The 24,948-nt window shown below is 44.6% G+C and overlaps 1 protein-coding gene and 1 long non-coding RNA gene across 12 annotated transcripts in view; one reads left to right on the forward strand and one right to left on the reverse strand.

Moving 5' to 3' along the window:
• EBF1 (EBF transcription factor 1) overlaps positions 1–9,601 on the reverse strand; it is a 390,438-nt gene extending 380,837 nt beyond the window's left edge. For 7 of the 11 annotated variants that reach the window (XM_019433724.2, XM_019433720.2, XM_019433723.2 and 4 more), the window contains exons 1-4: positions 8,552–9,600; positions 6,278–6,434; positions 5,676–5,739; positions 4,996–5,051 (exon numbers count right to left, since the gene is read on the reverse strand). In XM_019433724.2, coding sequence (XP_019289269.1) covers positions 4,996–5,051; positions 5,676–5,739; positions 6,278–6,434; positions 8,552–8,685 — 411 coding nt within the window. In that variant the 5' untranslated portion in view covers positions 8,686–9,600. Of the gene's footprint in view, positions 1–4,995; positions 5,052–5,675; positions 5,740–6,277; positions 6,435–8,551 lie in introns of all 11 variants that reach the window. The other 4 variants (XM_019433716.2, XM_019433715.2, XM_019433714.2 and 1 more) reach the window with 1 other exon arrangement.
• Positions 9,602–19,925: 10,324 nt separating this feature from the next.
• On the forward strand, positions 19,926–21,533 carry LOC109257560 (uncharacterized). Its single transcript, XR_002076018.2, has 2 exons — positions 19,926–19,988; positions 20,925–21,533. It is a non-coding gene; the product is annotated as an uncharacterized LOC109257560 (long non-coding RNA).
• The last annotated feature ends 3,415 nt before the right edge of the window (positions 21,534–24,948 follow it).

Raw genomic sequence — 24,948 nt, forward strand, 5'->3', positions numbered from 1 at the left:
ATACATCTTTAATGTCTCAAAGAAATGAAATCCCTTATGTTATTCAAGCACCAAGATAAAAATTGAATCATTCTAACAACCCCATATTATATTTCTTTTTCTAACAGTAATGAGATATTTCACTCATACGATAATTATATTTACATGTATATTAGTAGATACAGCTGGTTTTGTCAACCCAATGGGACAATAATAATAATAATAAAATAATAAAAGCAGCTAATTTATTAAGCACTTAATATGTGCCAGTCACTATTCTAAGCACTTTGCATGTATGAATTCTCACAACAGAGCTTCAAGGTAGGTGCTATCATTATTTTCATTAGTTTGGCTCCAAATGCTTACATATTTTAATTATTCACTGAGACCAAATCATTTTTACTCAACAACTATATAAACAATTCACCAACATCCAAACACTCCTTCACTCCTGTCACCAATATAAGTAAAGACCTAAGAACAGACTATTGGTGTAGTCATCGGAGTTCGATAAATGCATCACTACTAATATGTTCGTTTTTAATGCTGTTCAAACATTCACATGGAAACAGCTCTAGCGTAAATATCCCTGAACAAATGGCTGTATATTATCCAGGAGGGAGCAGTTGGACCGCCAGACTGGGGAAGTACTAGGCCATCTGGCTCCGGCAATCTCTCCAAAACCATCAGCTTTGTTTTCACCCCCAGACTCCAAACAACACATTTTCCACTGTGATGAGTTTACATTTTCCCAAACACAGGTCCTGATCATGCATAAAAATTCCAAACTTCTTCATTCCTCTATGTGCAAGGAAATTTAAATCACCTGCATTTTTGACATGTTACCAAAGGAGAGAGAAAGCTGCTGAAATATGGCTCCTGACTATAAACTTGCCCTGTCTTTTTTTGTTTGTTTGTTTCCCCAAATGTATGAAAGAACCTCTCTACTGGCCTGTGAATTCCTTTCGATATGGAATTCAGTATTGATATACTAAAAATGTGTTTATCTACCAATGAAGAACCATGAACTGAAAGGGTGGTTAATCAAATCTACGCAGCTGTGGCAGGATATAATGAAACAATCAATAGGAAAAAATGCACTTGCATCAATAACTTAAAGTACTGGGAACATCAAAAGAAATATATAAAGAAGATTAGTTTGTAAGATAAATATGACAGCATTTCTGATTATTGTACTTTGGACTTTCCACTATGCTAGGACCTTTTTAGGGTTCCCTTACCACATCACCTCCCTTCAAATCCATACATGACAAAGATTATGTGACTATCATTTTCCCCTTTCCAAAAAAGAGCTTCTGTCTGGGGGCAAGAGTATTTAGTTTTAGATAACTTTATGGAATTTGGTACTCTTTGTTTGAATTATAAAAATGTCACTTTTTTAAAGCAAGATGGTAGGAGGGAAGATAAGTTAAAGGCTTTTTTTAACTATTTAATGTTAACTCACCAAAGCAATCACATAACATAATTATATTTCAAATACTACATGAAAATCTGAAATGAGCCACATTAAACCTCAGACCTCCCCCACTGGGGTCATTTGAACTTCTGTAGTAGATATTGTTTCTGAATGCAACAGCCATAAACTTCTGGATCCTACAGGCCTTTTTGCATGCTCTCTAATGGAATACCAAAAACAGCAATGACACAAAAACAACCTATTTTTAGTCCAGCTAAACTTGGTTTTGAACAACCCTTCCCAAAAGCAAGCCTCTTATTTTCTAGTTGGTGGATGAATTTTTTAAATATCATTACATCCTTTGTGTTTTATGAGAGAGGCATGGGAATAAGGGGGCTCAGATTCTTACACATTCACTTGTAATAAAACTTCATCTTTCCCAGTTGAGTCCAAAATTAAGAGTCATTACCCAAAATAGTGTAATGAGACACTTTGAAAAGGTGTGAAATACTGTGTCACACTAATACATCTTGGTTGATTGAGTACATTTCTGTTTGACTTCAATGCTGCTAACTCCACCCAAGTTCAAGAACATTGTATGAAAATATAGAATGCACAGCTAGTTTTGGATTCTCCTTGCCAAAGATTCCCTTTGAGTTTTAACCCCAACTTGTGAGTCAAAGATAAGACATCACACACAAAATCTGCCTCTGTGATATGAAAAATGTTACAAGCAAGCAACTAAGAGGAGACACTTGAACTGTGGCTAGGTATTCCTTCCAAAAATTATGATGTTATTAGAACTCATCCTAGCATTGAAATTATCCCATTCTTTACTCTAAACATCAAAATCCTGACTCTATCTGGAAGAATTTCACAGGGGAAAAAAATTGTAACCATTTAATCAGTCAGCTTATGTCAAGCCTTACTTGAACGGGTCACTTCATATTTAACTAAAATTAAAAAAATTAAGAAATTTTAAATCAGACGTGGTAGTTAATTATCATAGAATAATTTCAAGCTAGTTGAGAATCTGCTGTTTCACCAATCAAGGCTAAAATATAATAATAATGTCACAGCAAGAAAACTTATGCTTCTTCACACTGAACTCTTTTTGAAGACTATTGTATTAACTATGTATACAAGTAGCTAACCTACTTCCCAAACTCTTACAGCACATAATCAACAAACAAACAGATAATGGTCAGGGATTGCCTTTCAAAGCGAAAGCTACCACAGAATGCATTAGACAATTATTATGAGAGCAAACAGGTATGCCTCAAAAAAAAAAAAAATCACTTTCTCTTGGTATTTTTGGACTTAATTCAGATAATTATTTAAACCTTTTTCAGGTCTCTCCCCACCAAAATATATAATTGTATACATTTATAATTTTAACTTTCAGTGAGATGTCATATTATGGCAAATGACTTTCTCATATCTGTTATTATTAAAAATAAATTGTATCTTGACCTAGTTCCCCACCTCCAACTCATAGAATTTATAATACCATGCAGTCAAAAAATGGCCTAAGAGTTTTTAAGCTCTATGACCTTGTTAGTAAAATGATATTTGATGTATTGCTTTATAAAAATCAAGAGTATTCTCCCACCATATGAGACTGCATAAAGTCAGTTCATTTCATAATGGGAAAATCAATTCTTGGTGGCACTTTTTGTTTAAGGGGTCTAAAATAAAGTTTTGAAAGCAGTTAATCACTCCAAACATGTCCCAGTTTTGAACTCCTTAAAATTGTTCATTTCATAGTGCTGCCTATAATTTAATATTTAAGTGGACAATGTTGCACAAGCAGACAGGTTTGTGGGGATTTTTTATCTTTGAAAAGTAAATTCTAATAAATACATATGGAATATGTATTAGAGTTCATACTTTCCCCTCCCCCACCTTTTCTTTCCTCTGATGAGAATGGCAGGAAACGATACGTATGGTATCAAAGACAATTTTTTAAAACAAAACTCCACTTAAGACATTTTTGTTTTGATACAGTAAAAAAAAAAAAAAAATGTTACTGAAATCAGGCTTTTCTGTTTCTGCTTGGCAGGATAAAAAAAATTTTCTAACTAACAAAATACAATGTGTTCAAATGAAAGGGAATTATCCTATATAATAATCAAAACCAGTAAAGAAAAGAAGACCAAAAGTACAAATGTGAATTTACTCTGACCAATCAACAAAGAATTAAATCTTCAGGAAAGCCAAATATTTGGGGCAAATAACTTAAAATAGATTTCAATATGTATTTATTTATTATTGTTAAAACTACATTTCATACCCTCGTGTTTTTTTCTTAGTTCACCATGAAATATGAGACTAATAATCAAAGTTAGCTATTATTGAAAAGTTCTTGCTGAGTATATTTTAAAACTTCCAACAGCTTATGAATGTGCATTGTGTACAACATATTTAAGCCATGCTTATCTAAAAACAATTTTTAAATGTGCATGTATGCCCTAATTTGAAAACTTCTAAGTCAGTATCTATTAAAGAAGATCACCCTCCTTATTTTAAAGGGAATATTTTAAAATCGCAATCAAGCAAATAAGTTTTATTCATCTTACTAAATTGGTAGTTGGTACACTTTGATAACTTTTCTCTTTGTTCTAATTTCTTTCCCCCACCCAGTAAAGCTGGCTTCTTTTTTGTTACTAAGTCCTCCAACTACCTAAGCAGCTACTTAATTCTGAAACTAAACTATGCCTTAAAATTAAAAAAAAAAAAAAAAAAAGGCTCCTGTGCCTCATTAAAACGTCAGGCCTCTTTTCTGACTCGGCTCATAATTGTATCTTTTAAACCATAACTCAACCTTAATGTATAATGCTTGACACCCGCGTGTTGGGGAGTTTCAGAAAATGCCGTCTATATACCTTTAAGACCACAAGCTCACTCTCGCTGCCTGGCTTCTTGCCAAACTCGGAGGCAAAAGCAGGAGGATTTTTACAAAATACTCCGTAACAATTGTTGCTCCCTCTTCCAACAGTACTACTACCACAACCTCCTTTTAAGACAAAAAAAAAAAAAAAGAAAGAAAAGAAAGAAAAGAAAAGAAAAGAAAAGAAATCTGTGGAGTGGGTCATCTCTGCTCTCAGCTCACCTCACCGTTACTAAGGAAGCTACCTAGCCCCCCTCCCTCCTCACGCACTTCCCTACCCTATACCTCCCTGGAGAGGCCCGGATGGTTTGGATCTCACAAGTTCAGCCCACTCTACACCAAGGTCCCAGGGCACCTTTTGCGCCCCCTGGGGCTCCTCCGCAGGGTCAAAGGAAGTTCAGCACTTACTCTCCCCACTCAGCACCCTGTAGTGTTAACGCACAAGGCCTGGGTTTCCCTTGGTGGGAAGGAGCCGTCGAGCCACCTTCCCCACGCGGCAGGCGTGTGTGTGTGTGTGTGTGTGTGTGTGTGTGTGTGTGTGTGTGTGTGTGTAATCACTTGCAAGGCTGCGCTGAGAGTGCGGTCTGACGTCCGCCCTGGAGTTGAGAGTTCGAGTTCCAGGCCCGGTCCTAGGGAGTAGCCAGCCTCTTGGCTTCCCCAAATTTAGAGGCGCTAGAGTCACCCCGCGGCGCGAAATTAAGAAACTTACTTGTTTTGTCATGGAGTCAATGAGGCGCACGTAGAAATCCTGCTCCGTCCTTATCCCTGGGGGAGAGGGAAAGGGAAGTGGGGAACGAAGGAAAATTAAGTGAGAGAGGATCCGCCGCTAAATAAACAAACAAACAACAAAGAATGGGGTTCCAAGGCGTATGCAACGCCTACTCTCCCAGAGAAGCCCAGGCAGGACACCACCACCCCCATCTTCCCCAGTGTCCAGAGAGGGGCCAGTCCCTATGCACAGCAGCTGAGAATGGGGCGGGACCCCCACCTGGCTACTCTCACTTCTCTAGTTGGGAGCCCCTCTGCGCGCTCTCTGGGAGCCATCAAGGCCACGACTGCTCTAGCTCCCTGAGCCCAAGGACTTAGGGCCTGGAGTCTGAACTCAGCCTCCTTTAGGAATGGGAGGAAGAAAGGAATTGGCCCTGCGAGGGCCAGGGCTCCACACCTGGCCCCAGGTGTGCTCGAGCCCGCCACGGCCGCCCTCCGGCTACTCGGGGCCTGCTTGCGTGAAACCTCCTCAGGTGAAACTTAGGGGAGGCCTGGTGACCCCGAGGACAGCGGAAAACCGAGCGTGCTCAGGGCTCTCGTCCACCTGGATCTGGCTGCGTCCCCTGCCCTCACCCAGAGCCCCAGGGTGCCGGCGCCGACCCGACCCGACCTGAGCCTCACCATTGCTGTAGAGGAGCTGGAGCCGGTAGTGAATCCCGTTATTGGTCTTTTCGCTGTTGGCTTCCTGGGTTTCAGCGAGACGCAAAGACACAACAAGAGACGCAGGAGAGAGGTCGGCGTGAGCGAGTGGACCGACTTCGAGGCAACTTTCCCGAAGAAGGGACCCCCGGCCGGGGAACCGGACAGGCCCAGGAGCAGCAGAAATTGCGGCCAACTGTGATCCCTCTGCCGCCCTCCCGACCCTTACTGCCCCCTCTTCCCTTCCAGAAAATTCCGTGGGGCCTGGGGGCTCGGGCCTGGGTCAGCAGAGGCAGGAGCCGCGCGTGGTCGCGCCATTGAGGGCGGGTTCATCCCAGGCGCCCTCGACTCTGGAGTGCGAAGCCGGGCTCGCCTCTCTCCAGCTCTGGGGCTCCACGCGAACTTTTTGGAGCAGAACCTCATGGATGAGGAGCCCGGGTTCGCCCAGGACGGGAAGTGGCTTGGGGGACCCCGCTCAGGAGTGTGTTATGGATGCTTTGCACTCGCCGAGGAGCGCGCCTCCCGAAGCGGCTGGGCCTGCTCCCCGGTCGGGGGCGAGGGGCAGCGGCGCTGCGCCCACTTACTTTTTCCTTCTCCACGAACCCAACAAAGGCTGTCCTCTCGATCTCCACGGGCTGGCCCTGTCTGTCGTAGAGGGCCAGGACGAAGTGGAAGAAGTTGGATTTCCGCAGATTGGAAGGCGGCTGCTTCTCAAAGTGAGCCCGGGCCAGACCCACCCCGCTGCGGCCAAAGACGCAGAGTTAGACGGCTAAGCGGGACACCGACGCGCGACCCTTTGTCACCCTTTACACACGCGCGAGCCCTCACGCACCAACCTCGTCTACCCCCAGAACACCTAGTGGGCGCCCTAAACGCCCCCTCCGGCGCCCGGGGCCCACCCGGCGACGGGACATGCGTGCTCTCGCGTGTCCAGTCCTCCCGCCAAGTACACGGCGCGCCCCCCGAACTCGCCGAAGAGCCATGAAAGTTTTGTTAGGGTTTTGCGCAGGAGATAAAACCCTGCAAGCCTTTACTCTGACCTGACGCGCGCTACGTGGGAAGGAAAAGTAGAGGTGGATGCAGTGAACCCGCGTTCGCGGAACACAGCTGGTAGTTTACAACTTGGAGAGAGGGAGGCATGGGAATTGGTGCCCGCCACCCCCACGAATCTCCCGCCTCAGCCTCAGGGGCAGGTGAGGATGGATGGGGAACAGGCTCAGTTTCATGAAGCCGCAGCCATCCTCCAGGAAACCTCGCGTGCCCCCGCCAGGCGCGGGCGCCGGCCTCTGGACACCGCACGCCCCCTCCCCAAATAAGGCATGTGAGAAAAAGGATCTGAGGGGGTCAACTCAGAGCTGTCAAGGGTGGTTGCTGTGGAACAGGGAGCTGGTTTAAAAGACCTGTCCTGACAAAGTTTCGCTGTTCCACAAAAACCCTCACACTCATTCCAGAAATCCTATGGACCAGGGGTGCCGGCTGAGCGCGCCCGCGGGGGGACTGGAGGCTCGGGTGCCAGGGGCGCGGGAGGCCACTGACAGCCCGGCCTGCCCAACACAAGGGCGCGCTCACACACACACACACACACACACACACACACACACACTCTTTCGCTTCCAGCCCAGTTACCCAACTCACTCTCACTGCTAACCACCCCCATCCTTGTACTCAACGGGGATGGGAACAGTGTTGCAGACACTTGTCCCCTGCCCCGTGAAGATGAGGATGAGGTAATTAGTCATCTTCCTTTTTCCCCTTCCGCCCTCTCGGAGTCCGACAGGGCCTGGGGCAGACAAATCTCCTACTCCCCCAAGCCCAGCTGGTGGTCTGGGAAAAAAGGCCATTTCTCACTTGGGACCAGGCGTCCTCAGAAAGGTTGATAAGAGTGCCCAGAAAAGTTCCCCCAGGTCAATCTCCAAGGGAAGTGCCTCCAAGTCACACAGTCTAGCATCCCAGGAGCTGAGAGTGGGAGAGGGGCTGGAAGGGGCCGTGGTGACAGAGGGTGGGGAAGACTTTCAGGAAATGTCACAATCAAAGTTGGGAGCTGCCGTTCTACCGGTGGACTGAGAAAAGCAGAAAGATAGAGAGAGGGAGAGAGAACAAGACCAGAGAACTAAGAGAAGGTTCTGGGGATACATGGAGAGAGAAAATAGGAGAGAAAGGGAGGTAAGGGAATGAGAAGAGGAGAGAGGAGGGAGGAATGAAGAAAGAAGAGGAAGGAAAGAATGCAGAAAGGGAGGACGGAAAGAAGGAAGAGAGGTAAGGGAGAAAGGAAAGAGAAAAAGGAAAAGAAGTGAAGAAGGAAGAAAAGAAAAAGGGAAGGGAGGGGAAAAGGAGTTAAAAAAAAAGAGGAAGGAAGGAAAAGAAAGAAGAGAAGGAAAAAAGTTTAGAAAGGAGGGAAGAAAGAAAAGAAGAAAGAAAAAAGGCAGGAAAGAAAGGAAGAAAAGATAGGAAAGAGAAAGAAAAGAAAAGAAAGAGAAAAGAAAAGAAGGAAGAAAGAAAGAAAGAAAAAGAAAGAGGAGACAACCGGCCAGGAAAGAAAGAGCAATCACATAAAAAAACACAGATATCCAACATCGTGCTGATGAGACGCCTCTTCTGGCTTAAAACGAAATGAAAACAGTCACAGGCGAAGCAGGGAAAAGTGCCGGCAAAGCGTGGGCTTCTCGCAGGCAGCTCCCGGCTCTCCGGCCGCAGGCGACCAAGGCAGCGCGGCCCGGGAGCGCGGAGCCCCGGAGGCGAGCCGAGCCGAGCGGCGGACTCAAGAGCGCGGCCGGGCCCCGCGGCGGCCGCAGCCACCGCCTCCCGGCTCTTCTGCTTGCGGCTCGCCTCCCCGGCCGCGGTCCCCGAGCGGTACCCACCTCTGCGCCGCCGTGTTGGCGTCCAGCACCCCGGCGCCCTGCATCCACGTCCGCACCGCGTTCATGCCGCTGCCCAGCGGCTCTTCCTTCATGCTGCTTCCACTCCGTTGGATGCTTTCCTGAATCCCAAACATGAAAACAACCTTTTCTTGTGGAAAATCTCCTCCCCCTTGAAAATATTGAAAAAAAAAAAAAAAAAAAAAAAAAAAAAGGAAAGAAAAACGCCAGCCAGAGATTTTTTTTTTTTTTGAGACGATGAACTCGCGCTAGAAGATCAAGGCGGGCTGGAAAGCAAATTTTTTAAAAATGTAAACCTTCGCTCAAAACTGAGCGATAACACGAAAAAAAAGGAGAGAAAAAAAAAAAAAGAAGGGAAAATCCAACGAAAAGACCAAAATAAAAAAAAATAGAGATGTATGCTTGGCTGTTGGGGGTTGTTTGGTTGGTTAATTTTTGGTTTGGGTGCTTTTTTTTTTTCTTTTTTTTTCTTTTTTTTTTTCTTTTTTTTTTTTTTTTTTTTTTTTTTTTTTTTTTTTTTTGTAATGATCACAGGCCGGTGGAGGACAGGAGGGGCTGGAGTTTCCTTTTGTAGAGGTACCCTTCACTTGAAGAAGCAGGAAGAAAAAAAAAGCCCTGATGGCAATTTAAGAAACAATAGACTCAACTCGCGCTGCCGGCTTTGCTACTTCAAGTGTCATTTTCCACAACCAGGCAAGTTTTTTCCTCTCTCTCTCTCTTTTTTTCCTCCTTCTCTCCCAACCAAAGATGTTTCTTTCCTTTCAGTGCGTTTAGATGAGGACGCTGGTTGCCGTAGACAGATACACCAGAGAGGGAGAGTGGGGTGGGGGGAAGGGGGGAGAGAGAGGGAAAGAGGAAGGGGGGGAGGGAAAGACAGAGAGAGAAAGAGAAAGAGAGAGAGGAGAGGGAGAAAGAGAGAGGGGTGGACCCTGCTGGATGGAGATTCTGTTTTCTCCTTGCTAAAATAGAAGTGATTTGCAGGCTTTCCCTATGGAATCCAGTTTGACTCTCCCCAGAGCTAAACACAGGCACACTAACCCCAAAGGGAGGAGGCGGGGCTCGCGCCTCACGGCCCCGCCCCTTCATTTGCATAACGCCATCCTTCCGCAAAGCTGCAGCCAATCGCGGCTTAAGAAGCCTTCTGGCTCGCCGCGCTGGGCCACGCTCCCTCATTAACATCCCTCTCCGGGTGGCGCAGGGGAGCTAGCCAAAGTTCCTCGCAAAGTGGCGAGCGAAGGATCGCTGAGCACCAGCGTCTGTGCTGGGAAGGAGCTGGGCACAGCTGGGCAGAGCCGGGCTGGAGAGGGGAAACAGACGGAAGGGAAGGGCGATATTTTTCTCAGGGATTTGAACTGGGGTCTGCATCCTGGTCGTTGCGGTCCTTTTAGCATCCTCGCCACGCCCTGAGCGCGCTCGCGGTTCACAGGCTGCGCCCTCCCAGGGCCGATGCTGCGTCCTGCTCCGCTGTTCTGGGACGTCGGGGGCAAAAGTGGAGGAGACGGGAGAGCCCGGGCAGAAAAAGCAGGAAGCGCGTCCCAGGTGCCCACCTCTTCGCTTTGAGGAGGGGGTGGTGGGGTGGAAAAATGGGTGCTCGAGGTCGGGGCGGGAGATCGCGGAGGGCACTTTTCTCCACGCTGGGAGAAGTGGGTGGACCCTGGGTCTCGGTTAGTGAGGCTCTGTGGGTCCCTCATGGAGTAGGGGGACCCGGACTCTGTCCGTTGTCTGGCCTCTGAAATGGTTCTCGTTCTGATGCTAGCTTCGAGGCCGCGGGTGTTAAGGCACCGTCCCCATAAGCTCACTTATATCGAGTAATCCGCGGGATGTGTAAACGGTGGAATGAATGCTCTCACTAGAGTTGTATCAGGATGCATTCTAAAATTTACTCAGATTCATTTCCCAACCTCTTACCCTCGCCCCAAAGTATTTTTTTTTCTTTAGTGTATTTACCAGAGCAACAACGTCTCTGATTGATTGGTTATTTCATGTAGGATTTCTGTCTTCCTCATTCTTTCAGTTTAAACGGGGGACTTGAACAAACCCACCCCAACTTCTGCTCCTGCCAGTTGTCCAGAAAGTGAGAGATTGAGTTAAAAAGGAGGGGACTGGGGGGGGGGAGGCTAAGAGAGAGGGAGGGAGAAATGGTCTCCTACCTCAGACCTTTCTGTATATATGCATGTGAGTGGCAAAGAAAATAGCTAGAAGTTTCCGGGTAATGTGCCCCATCATTTTTTAGCAGGTCGTAACCTCTAATAAGCACATGGTGAACTTCTGTTTCATTGCCCTCAGAGGAACTCCCTGACTGCAGCCAAATCTGCTAAGGACTCCTTGGGGGGAGTTCTCTGCCAGAAATCCAGGTCCCCTTTCTGCTGGCCTTCCTTGGCCCTTTGATTTAGGAAGCTCATGGGGTCAGTGACGGAACAGTACACACGCCCATGTTGAATGGATGGAGACAGGCAAAAAATACGCTTTGTGCTCTTGGCAGAGCAGAAAAGTGAAAACCACTTCCCAGTTCCTAAACCAGAAAAAAGGACTGTGTTTCAGGTCCGTGAGTACATGGCCACTATCCTCAAACACTACTTTATCTTTGTGCACAAAGCGTGCCCTGCTCCCATACCATTTAATCTGGACCACTAATGTGCTGAGAGCACTTTGTCTCTGGCAAAAATTAATAATTAATTCAGTCTCCACCAAGACACTCCTGAAGAAATGTGTCTGGTCCATCAGGATCTACGTAACATCTGCCAGAGTTCCTGGCACACAGCACATGTTCAGGATGGTTATGTTGGTGGAGAGACTGAAAGGGTTATAACTTTGTGGGCAGGGGAAAGGAGGAGGGGACTTTCTCCATCTCTACAGAATTCAAACGCACAATTAAAACTGGGCCTGCTGAAAACTTCCCAAAGATCCAAGCTTAACCTCCAAAGTCCAATGAGTCCCCCAGAGCCAATCCCTTCCCCTGCCTGGACTATCCCCTGCCTTCTCTGAGGGTATCCTTCAAGGAAGGGGAACCAGGAAACAGAGGCCACCCTTCTATCAATGAGTTCCAGATAGCCAGAGCTAAAGACTCAAGCTTCCCTCTCCTTAATTCCCTGAACCTCCACTTTTACTCTCCAGTGAACTGTATTCAGGACTCCAAGTTGAGTCTGGTAAAGTACATTCCCCAGTGAGGGGGAACACACAACGTAATAGGGATCAGATCGCTGCCAAAGGCAAGCAGCAAAAGTGCCAGAAAAAGGGGAGACACAGCCACTATGAGGACCCGGATCAGTGTGAAGCACACAACAGATGGATTTCTAAGGGGTCAAGCGGAATCTAGAAGCACTCTGCAGATTATGTGTTTGTTGAGGGGCCTGAAGGTGCCTGTTTCCAAAGAGAAATTGGCACAGAGAAAGAAAATGTCAGCAGCCCAACTTCTGCCCCAGAGTAGGTAACCTCTAGAAACTAAATAAGAAGGAGGCAATTTCCACATCTGCCAGGCCACAGGAAGAGGTAAAACAAAAAAAGGGCAAGAATCTTTTGATAAGACTAATTCCTTTTGGCTGTTCAGAAACAGCAGATACCTCACCTGGGATGGCGAATGACTTTCTTTTAATCAAGCAGAATGTATTCATAGCATTTCTTCTGAGTGTTCTGGTGCTTTTAAACTGGCTTTTCTCACCCAGTAATAAATGATTAAGTAGGAAGGAAGTTAAAGAGAAGGTAGAAAGAGATATAGAGGGTGATAGGAAACTGGGAACAACACCAGGCCAGCAGACTAGTAGGTTTTTGTGGATTTCCTCTGGTGAATATTCAACTAGCAATTGTAATTTTAAACTTTGAAAAATTCCTTAAACACTTGTCAATCTTCCCTCCTGTGAGGGAAGCACCACCTCCAGAAGACCAAGCATGTGTGTGGAGAAGGGGTACTATAAAGTATGTACTGAGACTGACTTCATCTTTTCTTATATTATAGTCACTTCTCCTGTGAAGAAAAATACTTGTGTGTATAGCATTGCCCAGGAGTTATAGAATATCTGTGATATGACTTTAGGTTAGCTTATAACAGTAATCCCTAAATCCCCCTCATCAGCCTAATCATATGGGGGAGGAGGTAGAAATGCAGATTTTCAGGCCCTGTCCAGACCTACAGAATTAGAGAAGAAAAAAGCAAGGAGCGGGCAAAGCTGGGCATAAGAAAAATATACAGCAAAATGGACTTATATGTGGAAGAAGCAGGTGAAAAGGCTTGATATTTCCCCTGGAGTGATGTGTCCCGCTGAGCTTCTCAGAGTTTCTTCCTAAGTGAGGGTTAACGTCCACTCCCTCCCCCTTGATTGCTCTAAACAGTAGACAGGGCTACCCACGCCTCAGGGTCTCCCAGCGCTGCAGGAAGCTCAGGCCCAGTGAGCAAGACCCCCCATTCCACCCCGAACTTTGAAACCTTCTCACTCTCGGCTATCCCAACCCTCTTAAGTCAGAGGGAAATCAATTCCCTTTCCCGAAGGACACCAGTTGCCTCCATAACTTCCAGGGGGTGCAGGTGAGAACACAGGCGTCCCTTCTCTAACCCAAAAAGAGTAGAGACGAGATAAATACAGCCAAACTAGGACTAGCGGGACGTCCCGGGGAAAGAGGGAATCTTTTCTGCTCGTCCGCCCCCAGGAGGCCAGACTTGGGACCTGTCACTTAGAAAATTCCTTCTGTCTGCGTCTCCCTTAGCAAGACGCGCCACCAGAAGGGCCGCCAGCCCTGGGAAATGCCCCCCTTCTTTTGGCGGCTAGTAAGAGACCGCTTAGAGTGAGAGAGGAGAAAAGACGCCTCCTTCGGTGTTGGAAAGAAGGGAAAGGGAAAGTGCGGCGATGAAGGCCAAAGGCTCAAAGTCCCTCCGCCAACGGCCGCTCTGAAGGTGTCCACTGGCGGTCTGGAGTTGCGGCCGCAGTGAGCAGGTGCCAAAGCTCTGCCCACAGGAGGAGTGGGTGGCGGCGCGGGTCGCTAGGAACATGAGAGCCAGAGCGGGACGCAGCATGGAGGGGAGAGGTGCTCCTGAGCTGAGCCCAGATGCCGGCGGGAAAGGCCCCGCCACCCGCGCGCGAAACCCTGACGCTGCCCCTCTAAGACCTTTACCTGCTGCCCTCGGAGTACGTATAAGAGCAGCAGGCCACGTTTCCACCGGAAATCCGCCTGTCCCACCTCCTTGCTCTCAGCGGTCTCTGGCAAGCGGCAAGGGGAAGGGGGCATTCCCTCGGACCCAGATTCCTCTTTCAGATCCCCAAAGTTGTGGCAGCGGTGGCCCGGTGTGCTTGCCGACTCTAACTTTTCCAGTACCTGGGAACGCGCGTCTCCTCATACTACAGACAGGGAAACTGAGGCCTAGAACGGGACAAAGACACCAACAGACACCTAGGACAAAAGCTTGAGGCAAGGAGTTCGAACAAACCTTTCCCGGATCCACCCTGCGGACTGTCGGGTTTCCCCTGGGGCGGTCCCGTAGATAATAATAGACACCATTTGTTGAAGGCTTTACGGGCAGAAACTCGCTGAATTCCCACAAGACAAAGAAGGCAGGTAAGATCGCCCCCATTTACAGGTGAGGAAACTGAAGGCTTGTGATTGAAATGAAACAACCTGTCCACCGCCTCACTGCAAATAAAGTCTCCGAGCAGAAATTTCCCCAGTCTGTGACCTTAACCTAGGATCCAAACCATCCATCCAACGGCGGCGCATCATCCTTACATTTGCATTGGTGCTTCCCCTGGCTCCCCGACCCCCGCCACGCCTCTGCCACAAAGCTCGCAGATCCCCTGGGTATCCCGGATGACAGAGGAGCAAGGGCGCAAGTTGCCCCAGGGCAGGCAGCGGAAGGGAGATAGGAGGGGAAAACGGTTCTGAAAAGTTCTAATTCGTGGACTGGATGCGCATTCCCGCTGGCAGATACCGTCACGCGTCTCTCCCGGCAGTCCTAGACAGGGCACGCCAGGGTGGCGCTAACTCCAGCCCTGGATCTGCCACATTTGCTGTGTGACCTTCAGTCAGTCGCAACTCCGGGTCCTAGCTGAGGTGTCAGAGCTTCGGGCGCGTGCAGCGTGGTCTAATTGATATAGACTGAACAAGTTTTGGGGGATGCCTGCGAAGTCCAACAGAGGGCAGAAATGTGGACACCTGCGGATGCACTTTAATTGAGGAAGACCATATAGCCTTGGCATGACCACAGAAAACTAAAAACTAGAATTATTTTGAGCTGGGAGAGTACAGTTGGGGACCCGCCGGAGAAGATCTCCTAATCCGAGACTGTCCTGAAGCGCGACTATTGCCCTACCTTTAGCCCTTCTTCCACAGTCCTCCAACCTGCTTGATTGGAGTCTGATCTGCGAAGGGCCCCCGCTCCCTCGGCGGCGAAAAGAGGCTCCAGGGTGCGGGAAGAGAACTTCCTGGCTGTTTAGACATTAGCATCTCTTCAGTAGTGCAAACGTAAAAAAAAAAAAGAAAAAGAAAAAGAAAAAAAGAAAGAAAGAAAGAAAGAAAAGAAACAGGCCTGAGAGAATTTGGAGGCGAAGGGAGGGAAGCCTGTTTGCTTAGGAAAAAGTAGAAGGAAAGGGGAGTTTAGCAGAGAAGCTCGAGATGCCTGGGTCACAAAAAGTTTTTTCTTTGAAGCACAATTCATTAGATATTTACGCACCGCTCGGCCCTTAGAGGTCTTTGTTGGCCACCGAGATGCGAGATGAGTGTGATGTGAGTGTGCAAATACGTTTGTATAAACGAAGAGTGGCTGCATTTTTATGGGCCTGTGTAGCACAAGTGTGTACCAGTGAGTGACAGCGCGCACTTGGGTGCATGTGGACGCTTGTGCTTGAGAAGGATTGTTGCGCATAAGCGTTGAGTACACGTGTGCACGTGTAAAGTGTGTGCATGTGTTACATGTAGACACGTGTCTCATGTGAGTGTGCGTGTGCAGAAGTCCGTACGTGTTTAAGAGCAACGTACACTTGTGTGTGAGCCTGAGCTCACACGTGGTTCGTTTGTCCATGTGTGCATGTGAAACTCAGCGAAGAAGTCCCTGAAACCTCCGGTCTCGTGGAAGGAAAGGCGCAAGCAGGAATCGAGGACTGAGCACCCCATGGCAAGAGTCGAAACTGCCGCTCCTTCGGCCCGCAGGCAGCCGGAAGCCGCCTACCGGGCTCGGGACTGGCCCGGAGGCCGTGGGTCAGCCCCCAGCTCGGCTCCGGCCCGGCCAGGCGGATTCCCACTGGGGCCCACCAATTACCAGGACTGCGCTCGAAATGATCCCTGCTGGGCAGTTCGGGAGCTCTTAATTGTTCCTCGCGGACAGTTTCTAATTATTGATACCGTGTGTCCTAAAGGAGACCGCTTCCGGGTTATTTGCTTATGTTTTTATTATCTTTATCACCGTCATTATTTGGTGGCTGTATGAAGATAGTGCCAAGCCCACCTAGACCGCCCTGCCCCGCCTCTCCGGCGCCGCCCTGGGCGTGCGGGTTACCCGCAGACACCGGAATCTTCCCTTACGTGGAGCCACAGCGCCACCTCGCGATCCCCCAGCCTCCCTCCGGTCACTGCCACCCAAATTCCCAGTACTGGTGGGTTTTCCATTCGCTTTCGCCGTTCCTCTTTCCCTGTCTAGAACGGTCCACATGGCTGTGGACCCAACATGCCTTGAGATCCCAACATGCCTTGCTAAGCAGCTTTGTACACGACCGGAATGCCTATACCCGGTCTCCACCTGGAGAAATTCTCTCTTTAAAATCACTAACACAGAGTTCACCTCTTTCATAAAACCTTTCCAGACCCCTTCTAGGAAGTCATTCGTGCCTTTCCCTGATTTCCCTGGTGCTTATATCACATTGGACAGAAAATATTGTTTAAAAATCTCTTTCCCCTCCATAATCAAGGAGCTCACCTACAGTCACTATTTTGCTTATAGCAACAATAGTAACAGTAAAACCTGGTATTAACTGAATGCACTCTATGGAGCATCTTATGCAATGTGCTATGCTAAGCATTTTATTCATTACCGCGTTTAATTTTCCCAGCAAAACCGTGAAGTAAGCACCAATATAATTTCCCAGTTTTCAGATGAGGCCAGAGAGTTCCTGTCTAAGGTTGTATTGCAGAACCCAACCCAAGTCTGTCTGTCTGATTTTTCTTAACCTCTTTTCTTAACATCTGTGCCTTGCAGACTTATTCAGCTCTATATCCACAGGCTTTAAGATAGGACCAGGCACAGAGTGGACATTCATATATTTATGAATAAATGAACCACTGCCAATACAAATCTTTTCTTCTCCAAGAGAGTTGGGCTAGAAAAACACTGCAGTTACCAGATACCTTGATTGAAGTGTTACCACAATGATTTATCCCAAAAGAGTATTCCACTACTAACTAGCTAAGTGACCTTGGTCAAGTCACTTCATCCTCAATTCCTCATTTTTAAAAGTAGGTTTTCTGTGATCATTAAATGAGGGAAAAAATGTGAGGTACTTGATATAGCCCCTTGTACTGTAATCAACACTCAGCGAAAGTGTGCTATTAATATAATTATTAATGAGAGTTTTAAAAACTAAAGCACAGAACACAAAATTGACTTACCCCTAGCCACATAGAATTCACCATACCTCTATATAAAATTATCTCACTATTATATCTTCATTTTCATCCTGGACATAAAATATGTAATAAAATATGTTTAGTTTATTGTGGTTGGGGTGTTAATGTTAACCCTGCTCTGTTATAAAATTTTAAGGGGCAGGGGGGAAAGATATAATTAAACAGTAAATCAGCAGGCTTTGACTCTCACCCTTTCCTCTTGCTTTGTAGCTTTTTACCAAGAAAGATTTAAAGAAAGACTATAAAAGTGCTTATTATTCTGGAAAGTACAAAACTCTATTTTTTAATTTAGGGGACATTCTGAGCTAGTTTGAGTTTTTCCCACTTGAAACACTTTGTTGCTAGTGATACACTAAAAGTTTAAAAATATGTATCTAAGCAAATGATTGTCCCCAAATAAAAAAGAAATGACGGTTGTCTAAACATATCCCAGACTTTCAGACATTTCCCAAAAAGGCTAAGTTTTAGAGGTTCAGGGTCTCTTTTCAGAGTGACTCATTAGATAATTACTACTTTTTAGCATCTAAGCGAAAATGAACTTTTCTGTCTGATCAGGCTATAATTTTCCTACTATCAAATTCTTTTGGAAGACTATTGACCAGTACAGTTATGTCATAAAGAAACAAAAAGAGCCTGATAAAATCCACAAAAGGCACAAGTGTGTCTCCCCATTTAGCTGGCCCACAGCGCATTTCCAGAAACTTTATCCCAACCCATTTGTACCTGCTTCTCTTTCTATGCAATACTCTTGTATGAAGATGAAGAAACAAATTCAGGAAACTTTATCAGCAACAAATTAATGTGTTAAGAGATTTTATTGCATAGCTGCCACGTATTTTATTATCCTTGATTGGGGATTTGATTCGTATTGACTGTGCGAGACCCTGTCTTCTTGACAGTTTGGGGAGGGAGCATGTCTATTCTGTTTTCTTTTCTTCTTTATTTCTAGAATGGTCTCCATTAGCGATGTTCACTAAAATTATGGCTTCCCTACTTCCAGGTGCACAGTAGAAGTAGAGTATTCTGATTCTTCTGCATTTAGATGCAACCCTATTGTTTGCTTTGATAAATTTAGAATTATCAGTAGTATGTGCTGTTTAGAGGCAAAAGCTTTAAGATCCAATGTGCAATTCGCCAATTCACCTTCCCCATGCCACAGCCTCCAGTGACTCCCCAGATGGAGTTTCCTTCAGCCTGCCACTCTTTGCAAAGATAATGTGGAGTGGAGACCTCTCCAACCCACAGTGAACATTTAACATGAATGTGAAATAATCTTTTGTTACTATAAGTCCCAGAGATTTTTTATGGCAGCATAACTGAGCCTTTCCTGACTAATATGCCTAGGAAGGAAGCTCACATTTCTTTTTCTTCCTTCCTTTTTTTCTTTTTTCCTTCCTCCCTCCCTCCCTCATTCCCTCCTTCTCTCTCTTTCCTTCTTTCTTTTTCTTTCTTCCTTTTTTTTGTGGACAATGTGGAAATTCTTCTCCTAGAGTGTAAGACTTCCACATCTAATTAAATAATCAGATAATGCAATTATTCAGTTAGAAGCCTGTATCTCGTTTTCTTACTCAATTCATACATCTCCTATGGGTCAAAACATCATTTAGAAAACTCTGAAATGGAAAACAACAACTGAATTTTAGAAGCACTGAAAAAGAATCTCAGAGTCATTGCTAGATCTCCACAGGAATTTCTTGGGGGCTTGCTGCCTGCTTGCATATTCACAATGAAGGGTGTGCCATAGGCTGTGATTCAAAGAGATTTTGTCAGCGATTATATGAGGGGACAGATAAACATGTCTTCCTTCGGTGTTTAATTTCCTTCGGTCCATAATTTCAGGATGGTGAAGGGGAAAAATGTTTGGCTAATCAACTTGTATTTAAGGAACATGACCTATGGCAAGTTATTTAACTTTTCTAGACCTTACTTTCATCATCTGGAAAATAAGAGTAGGAGACCAGATAATCTTCAGGATGCCATCCAGTTCTAATCAGCTGGAATTCTGAGATATTCGGGTGATTATCAGTTTCAGGAGTCCATGCTACAGTATAGAATCTTCTTGTGTTTCTATCCTCAGCACTATTTTGTGAAATATTTTAAATTTTTCATGCTGAGCCCAACTTAAAACAACTGCTTCTTGGGCAAGATAGATAGTGCTTCTTCTCTTCCACCTCAAATTTTTTTAATGTTGGAATCTGCTAGAAGAGTGGGCCATATAGATTTGGGGCCATGTAAAATGGTTTGTCACTTTCTAGTCAAGAGGGAAATTTTTCTTTTTCTTTTTCTTTTTCTTCTTCTTTCTTTTTTTCTTTATCTTTTTCTTTCTTTCCTTTTGAGAGGTATTTTCTTCAGGTTTCATTATCAGACTACCTAAGGAAATTTCTTGTGAATTTTCAGGAAACTTTTGAGACAAAATATTGATTGTGTGACAAATGCTGTGGAGTGAAATCATTGCTAATTATTCTTTATTCTTAATGTGGTATGACTGATTGCCAGAAACAATACTATTACCTTCATTTGGATAATAATTTATGGTTGACAAAGAGTTATTGCCTTGATTCCGCCCAATGAACCATGCCAACTGACATTTCTCCCCTATTTCACAGAGGAGCTGAGGTTTTGATTTGCCCGTGGCGTGTGGCTAGCAAGCAGTGGGGCTTGACTGTAACCCAGGAGCCACACTGCCTATGAAATTAAGAAAGCTGCCTGCTACCTTACTTACTTTTGTCAACCAATTCCTGGTTTCTCTCTTCTCTGGCCCTCTCTTTGAAGTTAGTGTGGTCATCTGACTTCGTTGAGCCAGATCATTTACTTAAAGGTAAGAGAACCCCCAGAGTACTTGCTCCCCTCAACCAGAGGTGTTACTGAGAACAGCTCCATCAGTTTGGGTCCTGCTGTCAGGATCACGATGAACAGAATTCTTTAGCAATATGCAACACATTTAATGTACGCAGGTGGTTTAAGCCACTAGGACTTGGGGCTTCTTTGTTATGGCAGCTTTGCATAGCCTGTCCTGACTGATATAGTTTCCTAATTCAAATATAAGTGTTTTGTGAAAGAGAGCTCTCTCTGTTGAGTGGACTCCTATAAACTTGCATTATATACACATATCTTTAAGAAAGAAAATATTCTTCTGGATCTCTCATGTTTTTACTTAAACTAATTTTACTATCTTACTTAAATATGCACAAGCATAAAACTAGGGCCACATTCTTTATGCAGATAGCATTTAAACAACCATGAAACCAAATTACAAAGTTCATGAAAAAGAGAAACTGCACAAAACCAAAGATTTATAAATGAACTATAATAAAATGAGCTGGATAACGTTTTGTGGAAACTAAATTGTCACTTAAATGTCCACATGGTTGTTTCTGAGTTCAATAAAGTAGGTTCTTTTAGAAGTGGTCTGTCTATATAATTATGCCCTGTGTAATGTCTCAATCCTTCTACCACTTTTTAAACTTTTTTATTTTAAACTACCACAAAGTGTTCCTTAATTCATATGGTGTAGGACAAGTTTAAAGGAGTCATTTCAGTGTCAAATCCACCTCTGTCCAGTTTTTATCAGCCTATGACGATTAGGAACCACTGTTGGCACCAATAAACACAAACTAAAATTTGGGAACATTGTGTCAGTAATTCAGTTTTAAGGTAATTATCCAGATAAGTCTAACTGTGCTTAACTTTTTAAGACTACAATTGAAATGACTTATCTGTAATGACATAACTGTATTTAAACATTTGTTTCTAGGAACAAAGAGGAAAGAGTGACTAGAAGACTCTAGTGCAGAGTTGGTCTGTGGAGAACTGCTGTATGTCTTACTCCTGGGCCATTGCTAGACTGCATTTCTCAACATCCCTAGCAGCTGCTTTGGCTATATGACTGAGTTCTGGCGAACGAAAAGTAGGTGGGATTGATGGAAGCCATTTTCAGATATAGTTCATAAAAACCTCCCACACAGTCTTGCACTCCTCTTCCTCCCCCTCTGCGGACTAATCAGAAAATCCAAGGTGATATTCCAATGCTAGGGCAGGCTTAGCAAAGGTTTTCTGTCAAGATCCTGATAGGCAATATTTTATAATTCATGAGCCTGTTGCAACTACCTTAGTGTGAGAGCAGCTACAAAGCACAGGTGATACATGATGAATCGGTGTGGCTGTGTCTCAATAAAACTTTATTTACAAAGAAAAAATTTATAAAAACTCTAGATCAAATTTGGTCCATGAGTCATAGATTGCTGACCCTGCTCTAGGATATGTCAGAATCACAACGTAGAAGGATTCTGGCCCCTAAATGACTGCATGGGGAAATAAACTTTATACAAGCAAGAAATAAACTTCTCTTATGTTAAGTCATTGAGATTCTAGGGTTGTTTCAGCATTAGCTTACTCCAATACTGTTGGAGGAGGTTATCGAGGGGACATGACCTCAGGTTGACCCAACGATCTGAACCTGGGCAATTGGCTCCTCCTCCCCTCCCCTGCACTTCAGATGCACATTTTGCATAGCATTCCACAGTGGACACTGTTTTCAAAGATGCAGCTTTAAGAGAACAGTGTGCTGTTGAGACCATCTGGACAGTATATGTGACTGAACCCAATTAAGGTCTCTATATAAACTTTTAAGATTCTGGCGGGCACGTGCAGAGATTTACCTGTCTTGTTACCTGCCAAGATGAGCCTCATGTGTAAGTTCCCTTGCTTATTAAGTCTGCCACCAGAAATCCAAGAATGCCACCACCTACCAAGAGTGGTCTTCCTCTTTCTTCGGTTTTTCCTTGCTCTCCACGTACAGAAGCCAGGTCCGGATTTAATTCAGGATGCTCCTGAGGTTTCAAATCAACAGAAAAAATACCTGGTCACAAAGATGGATTTTTATAAATATTAGATTTCCCCTTCTTCCTTACATTCCTTTGAAGACAGGCTTATTCATTTGTCATAAAATCTTCCCAATACTTGTTAGTGGGACAATTAAAACACAATCAGATAAATAATTGTATGCATGAAGCACGCATATCATGCAATGTTTATGACATTCCAAGTTGTTGCTGTCACCTCTCTCCATCCTACCACCTAATTCCTAGATGCATATCTGAATTGTTTTGTGCTGCCTTCCAGATAGCCAAAGACACACATTTGGGAAACAGTTTGCTTGGGCAAAGTGAATAGAGCTTGGTTCCTTGGTTCACTGTATGTAAATAGATTGCTCTGTCTTACATTAAGTCTCTGGAATGTGTTACAAAGTCAGCTTTGGGTTATTACTCAGCTACTTTGTAGTCTGTCAGTGTAATTTGGTGTCTTTACTCCTAATTTATAATCAGGGAGCCTGAGACCCAAAAGGGTTAAAGAACTTTTCCAATGTCATATTCTGGCAATATCCAAAAGCTAGGCCCACCTGAATCCCAAATGTCACACTATCAAGATTTGGATTCTGAAGCCTCTGGAATCTTATCCACCTTCCCTACTTGACATGTATTTGTTGGGGAACAATTAACCTCAAGATGAGTAATTTGCCACCATTCTGTATGTATTTCAAATTTTCCCATTACACAAGGAAAATGAGAAAAATATGTCCTAGATAACACAAAGAAAAATGCTTCATTGTCTTAATTGCCTTTCTATTTCAATCAAGAAAGGCATTTAATTATTTCTGAACTACATTCAAAACTCTCTCTCAAGAATATTACTCTCCTCAGGTGGGTTAACCAAACCTGTGCAAAATATTTCTCAAGTCTGAATATTACTATCAAACATTTATTGAGTATTTTTATATGTCAATGCCAATTTAAATGCTTTCCATTTACGATCTCATTTATTCCTCACAGCAAGTCTGTGAAGTGGAAATAGTCATTATTCTGCTCAAACAAATGAGGAAACTGAGGTTCAGAGAGGTGAGAGAGCTTGTCTAAGTTCAAAAGGCAGTAAGTGGTGAAGTCAACATTCAATCCTCGGCCACCCCTTCAGGCCACATTGCTCCCCTCGCTACTCTGCTGTGCTGACTCTGAACAGAGCTATGCTTTCCCCCTTTGAGTATATGTGAAAAACCAATATGGAAGCCTCTAGAATTTGAGGTGGGTCATCTAAGGGCTATGGAATCAGAAGGGGCAGAATCTGTCCGGCTTCTTGCACAATCTGAGGAAAGAAGTGCTTGTTGCTTAACACTGCTTCCCTGGGCCCTGAAAATGCCCACATGACATCCACCCAGTGCCCTACTTTGACTTCATTATCGCTGTTGGAAACCACAAGGAGAGGGAGCAGCATTTTTATGATATGTACTTTACGGCCATTACTCTTACCTCATCATTCTTACTTCACTTAAAAACAAAAAATAGGGGCGCCTGGGTGGCTCAGTCGGTTAACCGGCTGACTTTGGCTCAGGTCATGATCTCGTGGTCCGTGAGTTCGAGCCCTGCGTCCGGCTCTGTGCTGACAGCTCAGAGCCTGGAGCCTGTTTCAGATTCTGTGTCTCCCTCTCTCTGACCCTCCCCCGTTCATGCTCTGTCTCTCTCTGTCTCAAAAATAAATAAATGTTAAAAAAAAAAATTAAAAAAAAAATTAAATAAAATAAAGAACAATCAACTCAGTATTTACACTCTAAAATTGAATGGCATGAGCATGTGTGTTTTATAAGTAAGAAAAAGAAAGTATTTTCTGGCATGATGGACTATACCCTTTGAAAAGCATACAGTACTTGAACTGTGTGGGCCACATCAGTAGGAAAGATGGCACTTGCAATTGTTTGGAAGGATTTTAAACTTCATAATAGGTAAGCTTAGGACAGTAATAGTATCCTTACATCTTCAGACCAAAATATTGTATAGTTTGGGCTAAAAAAAAAAATGTTCAGTCTTCACAGTAGTCTTAGTCTTAATACCACAGTTATTTTTAACCATCTTAATGAAAAGATTCTATTTCATTAACCTTGCCTAAGGGCATGTATGAGAAAACATTGATGTTTTTCAAATATGTAATATAACCTCCATTCCCAATAAACAAGAGCAATTGTGCATTTTTTGTGTGTCTTTGAAGGCTTCTAGTCACAAATCTAATCACCTGTTGAAATGTATCTATTTTATCTCCAATAAATAATATGTGAACACTTAAAAAGACTCTGTAAGCTCACCTTCTTGCATTAGGATTTGTGAAAATCAGACAGCCTGGAGATGTGCGGGCCGATGTTTAGTAAAGACTTGAAACACAGTCTTAAACACTTGGAATTAGGTAAAAAATCTAAACGAAGTTCATTTTCTCTTCATTTTCCTTTGTGCTAGTCCATGGCCATGTGTGTAGTGAATAGTCCTTCACGCGCACTTGCACATTCAAATTTCACTATGCTCTGGAGAGACCACTGGATGGGAGAGACTAAAAATATCGTTGAGCTTTCATTTTCCAATCACAACAGCTGTCATTCAGATCAACACTTCCCTCACCACCCCCACCACTGGTTTAAAAAGTTTTTAAATCTCCTGCAAAAGAAAAACACAACTGAGGTGTCGCAGCAACAGTGGGGAGTTTCCAGGCCAGTTTTTGACGAAAAACCTGTAAGCAGAGAGATTAGTAAAGCATTGGACACCAAAGCACTTATGCCCCAAAGCATTTCTGGTTCCTGATACCTCCGGCTTCTGCACGGCGACTACACGACGGGAGGGCAGCCATGGTCAAGGCCCAAAGCCCATCCAAGGTGGGAAGTTTTTAGAAGACCCCTTGACATTAAGCTTGGATTTCAAAGAGATGCATCATCAACGACAGGGCAAAGTTACCGTAAACCCATCCCA

Source organism: Panthera pardus, unplaced genomic scaffold (genome assembly GCF_024362965.1).
Source record: "Panthera pardus isolate Hobbes unplaced genomic scaffold, ASM2436296v1 HiC_scaffold_2, whole genome shotgun sequence".
Lineage (NCBI taxonomy): Eukaryota > Metazoa > Chordata > Mammalia > Carnivora > Felidae > Panthera > Panthera pardus.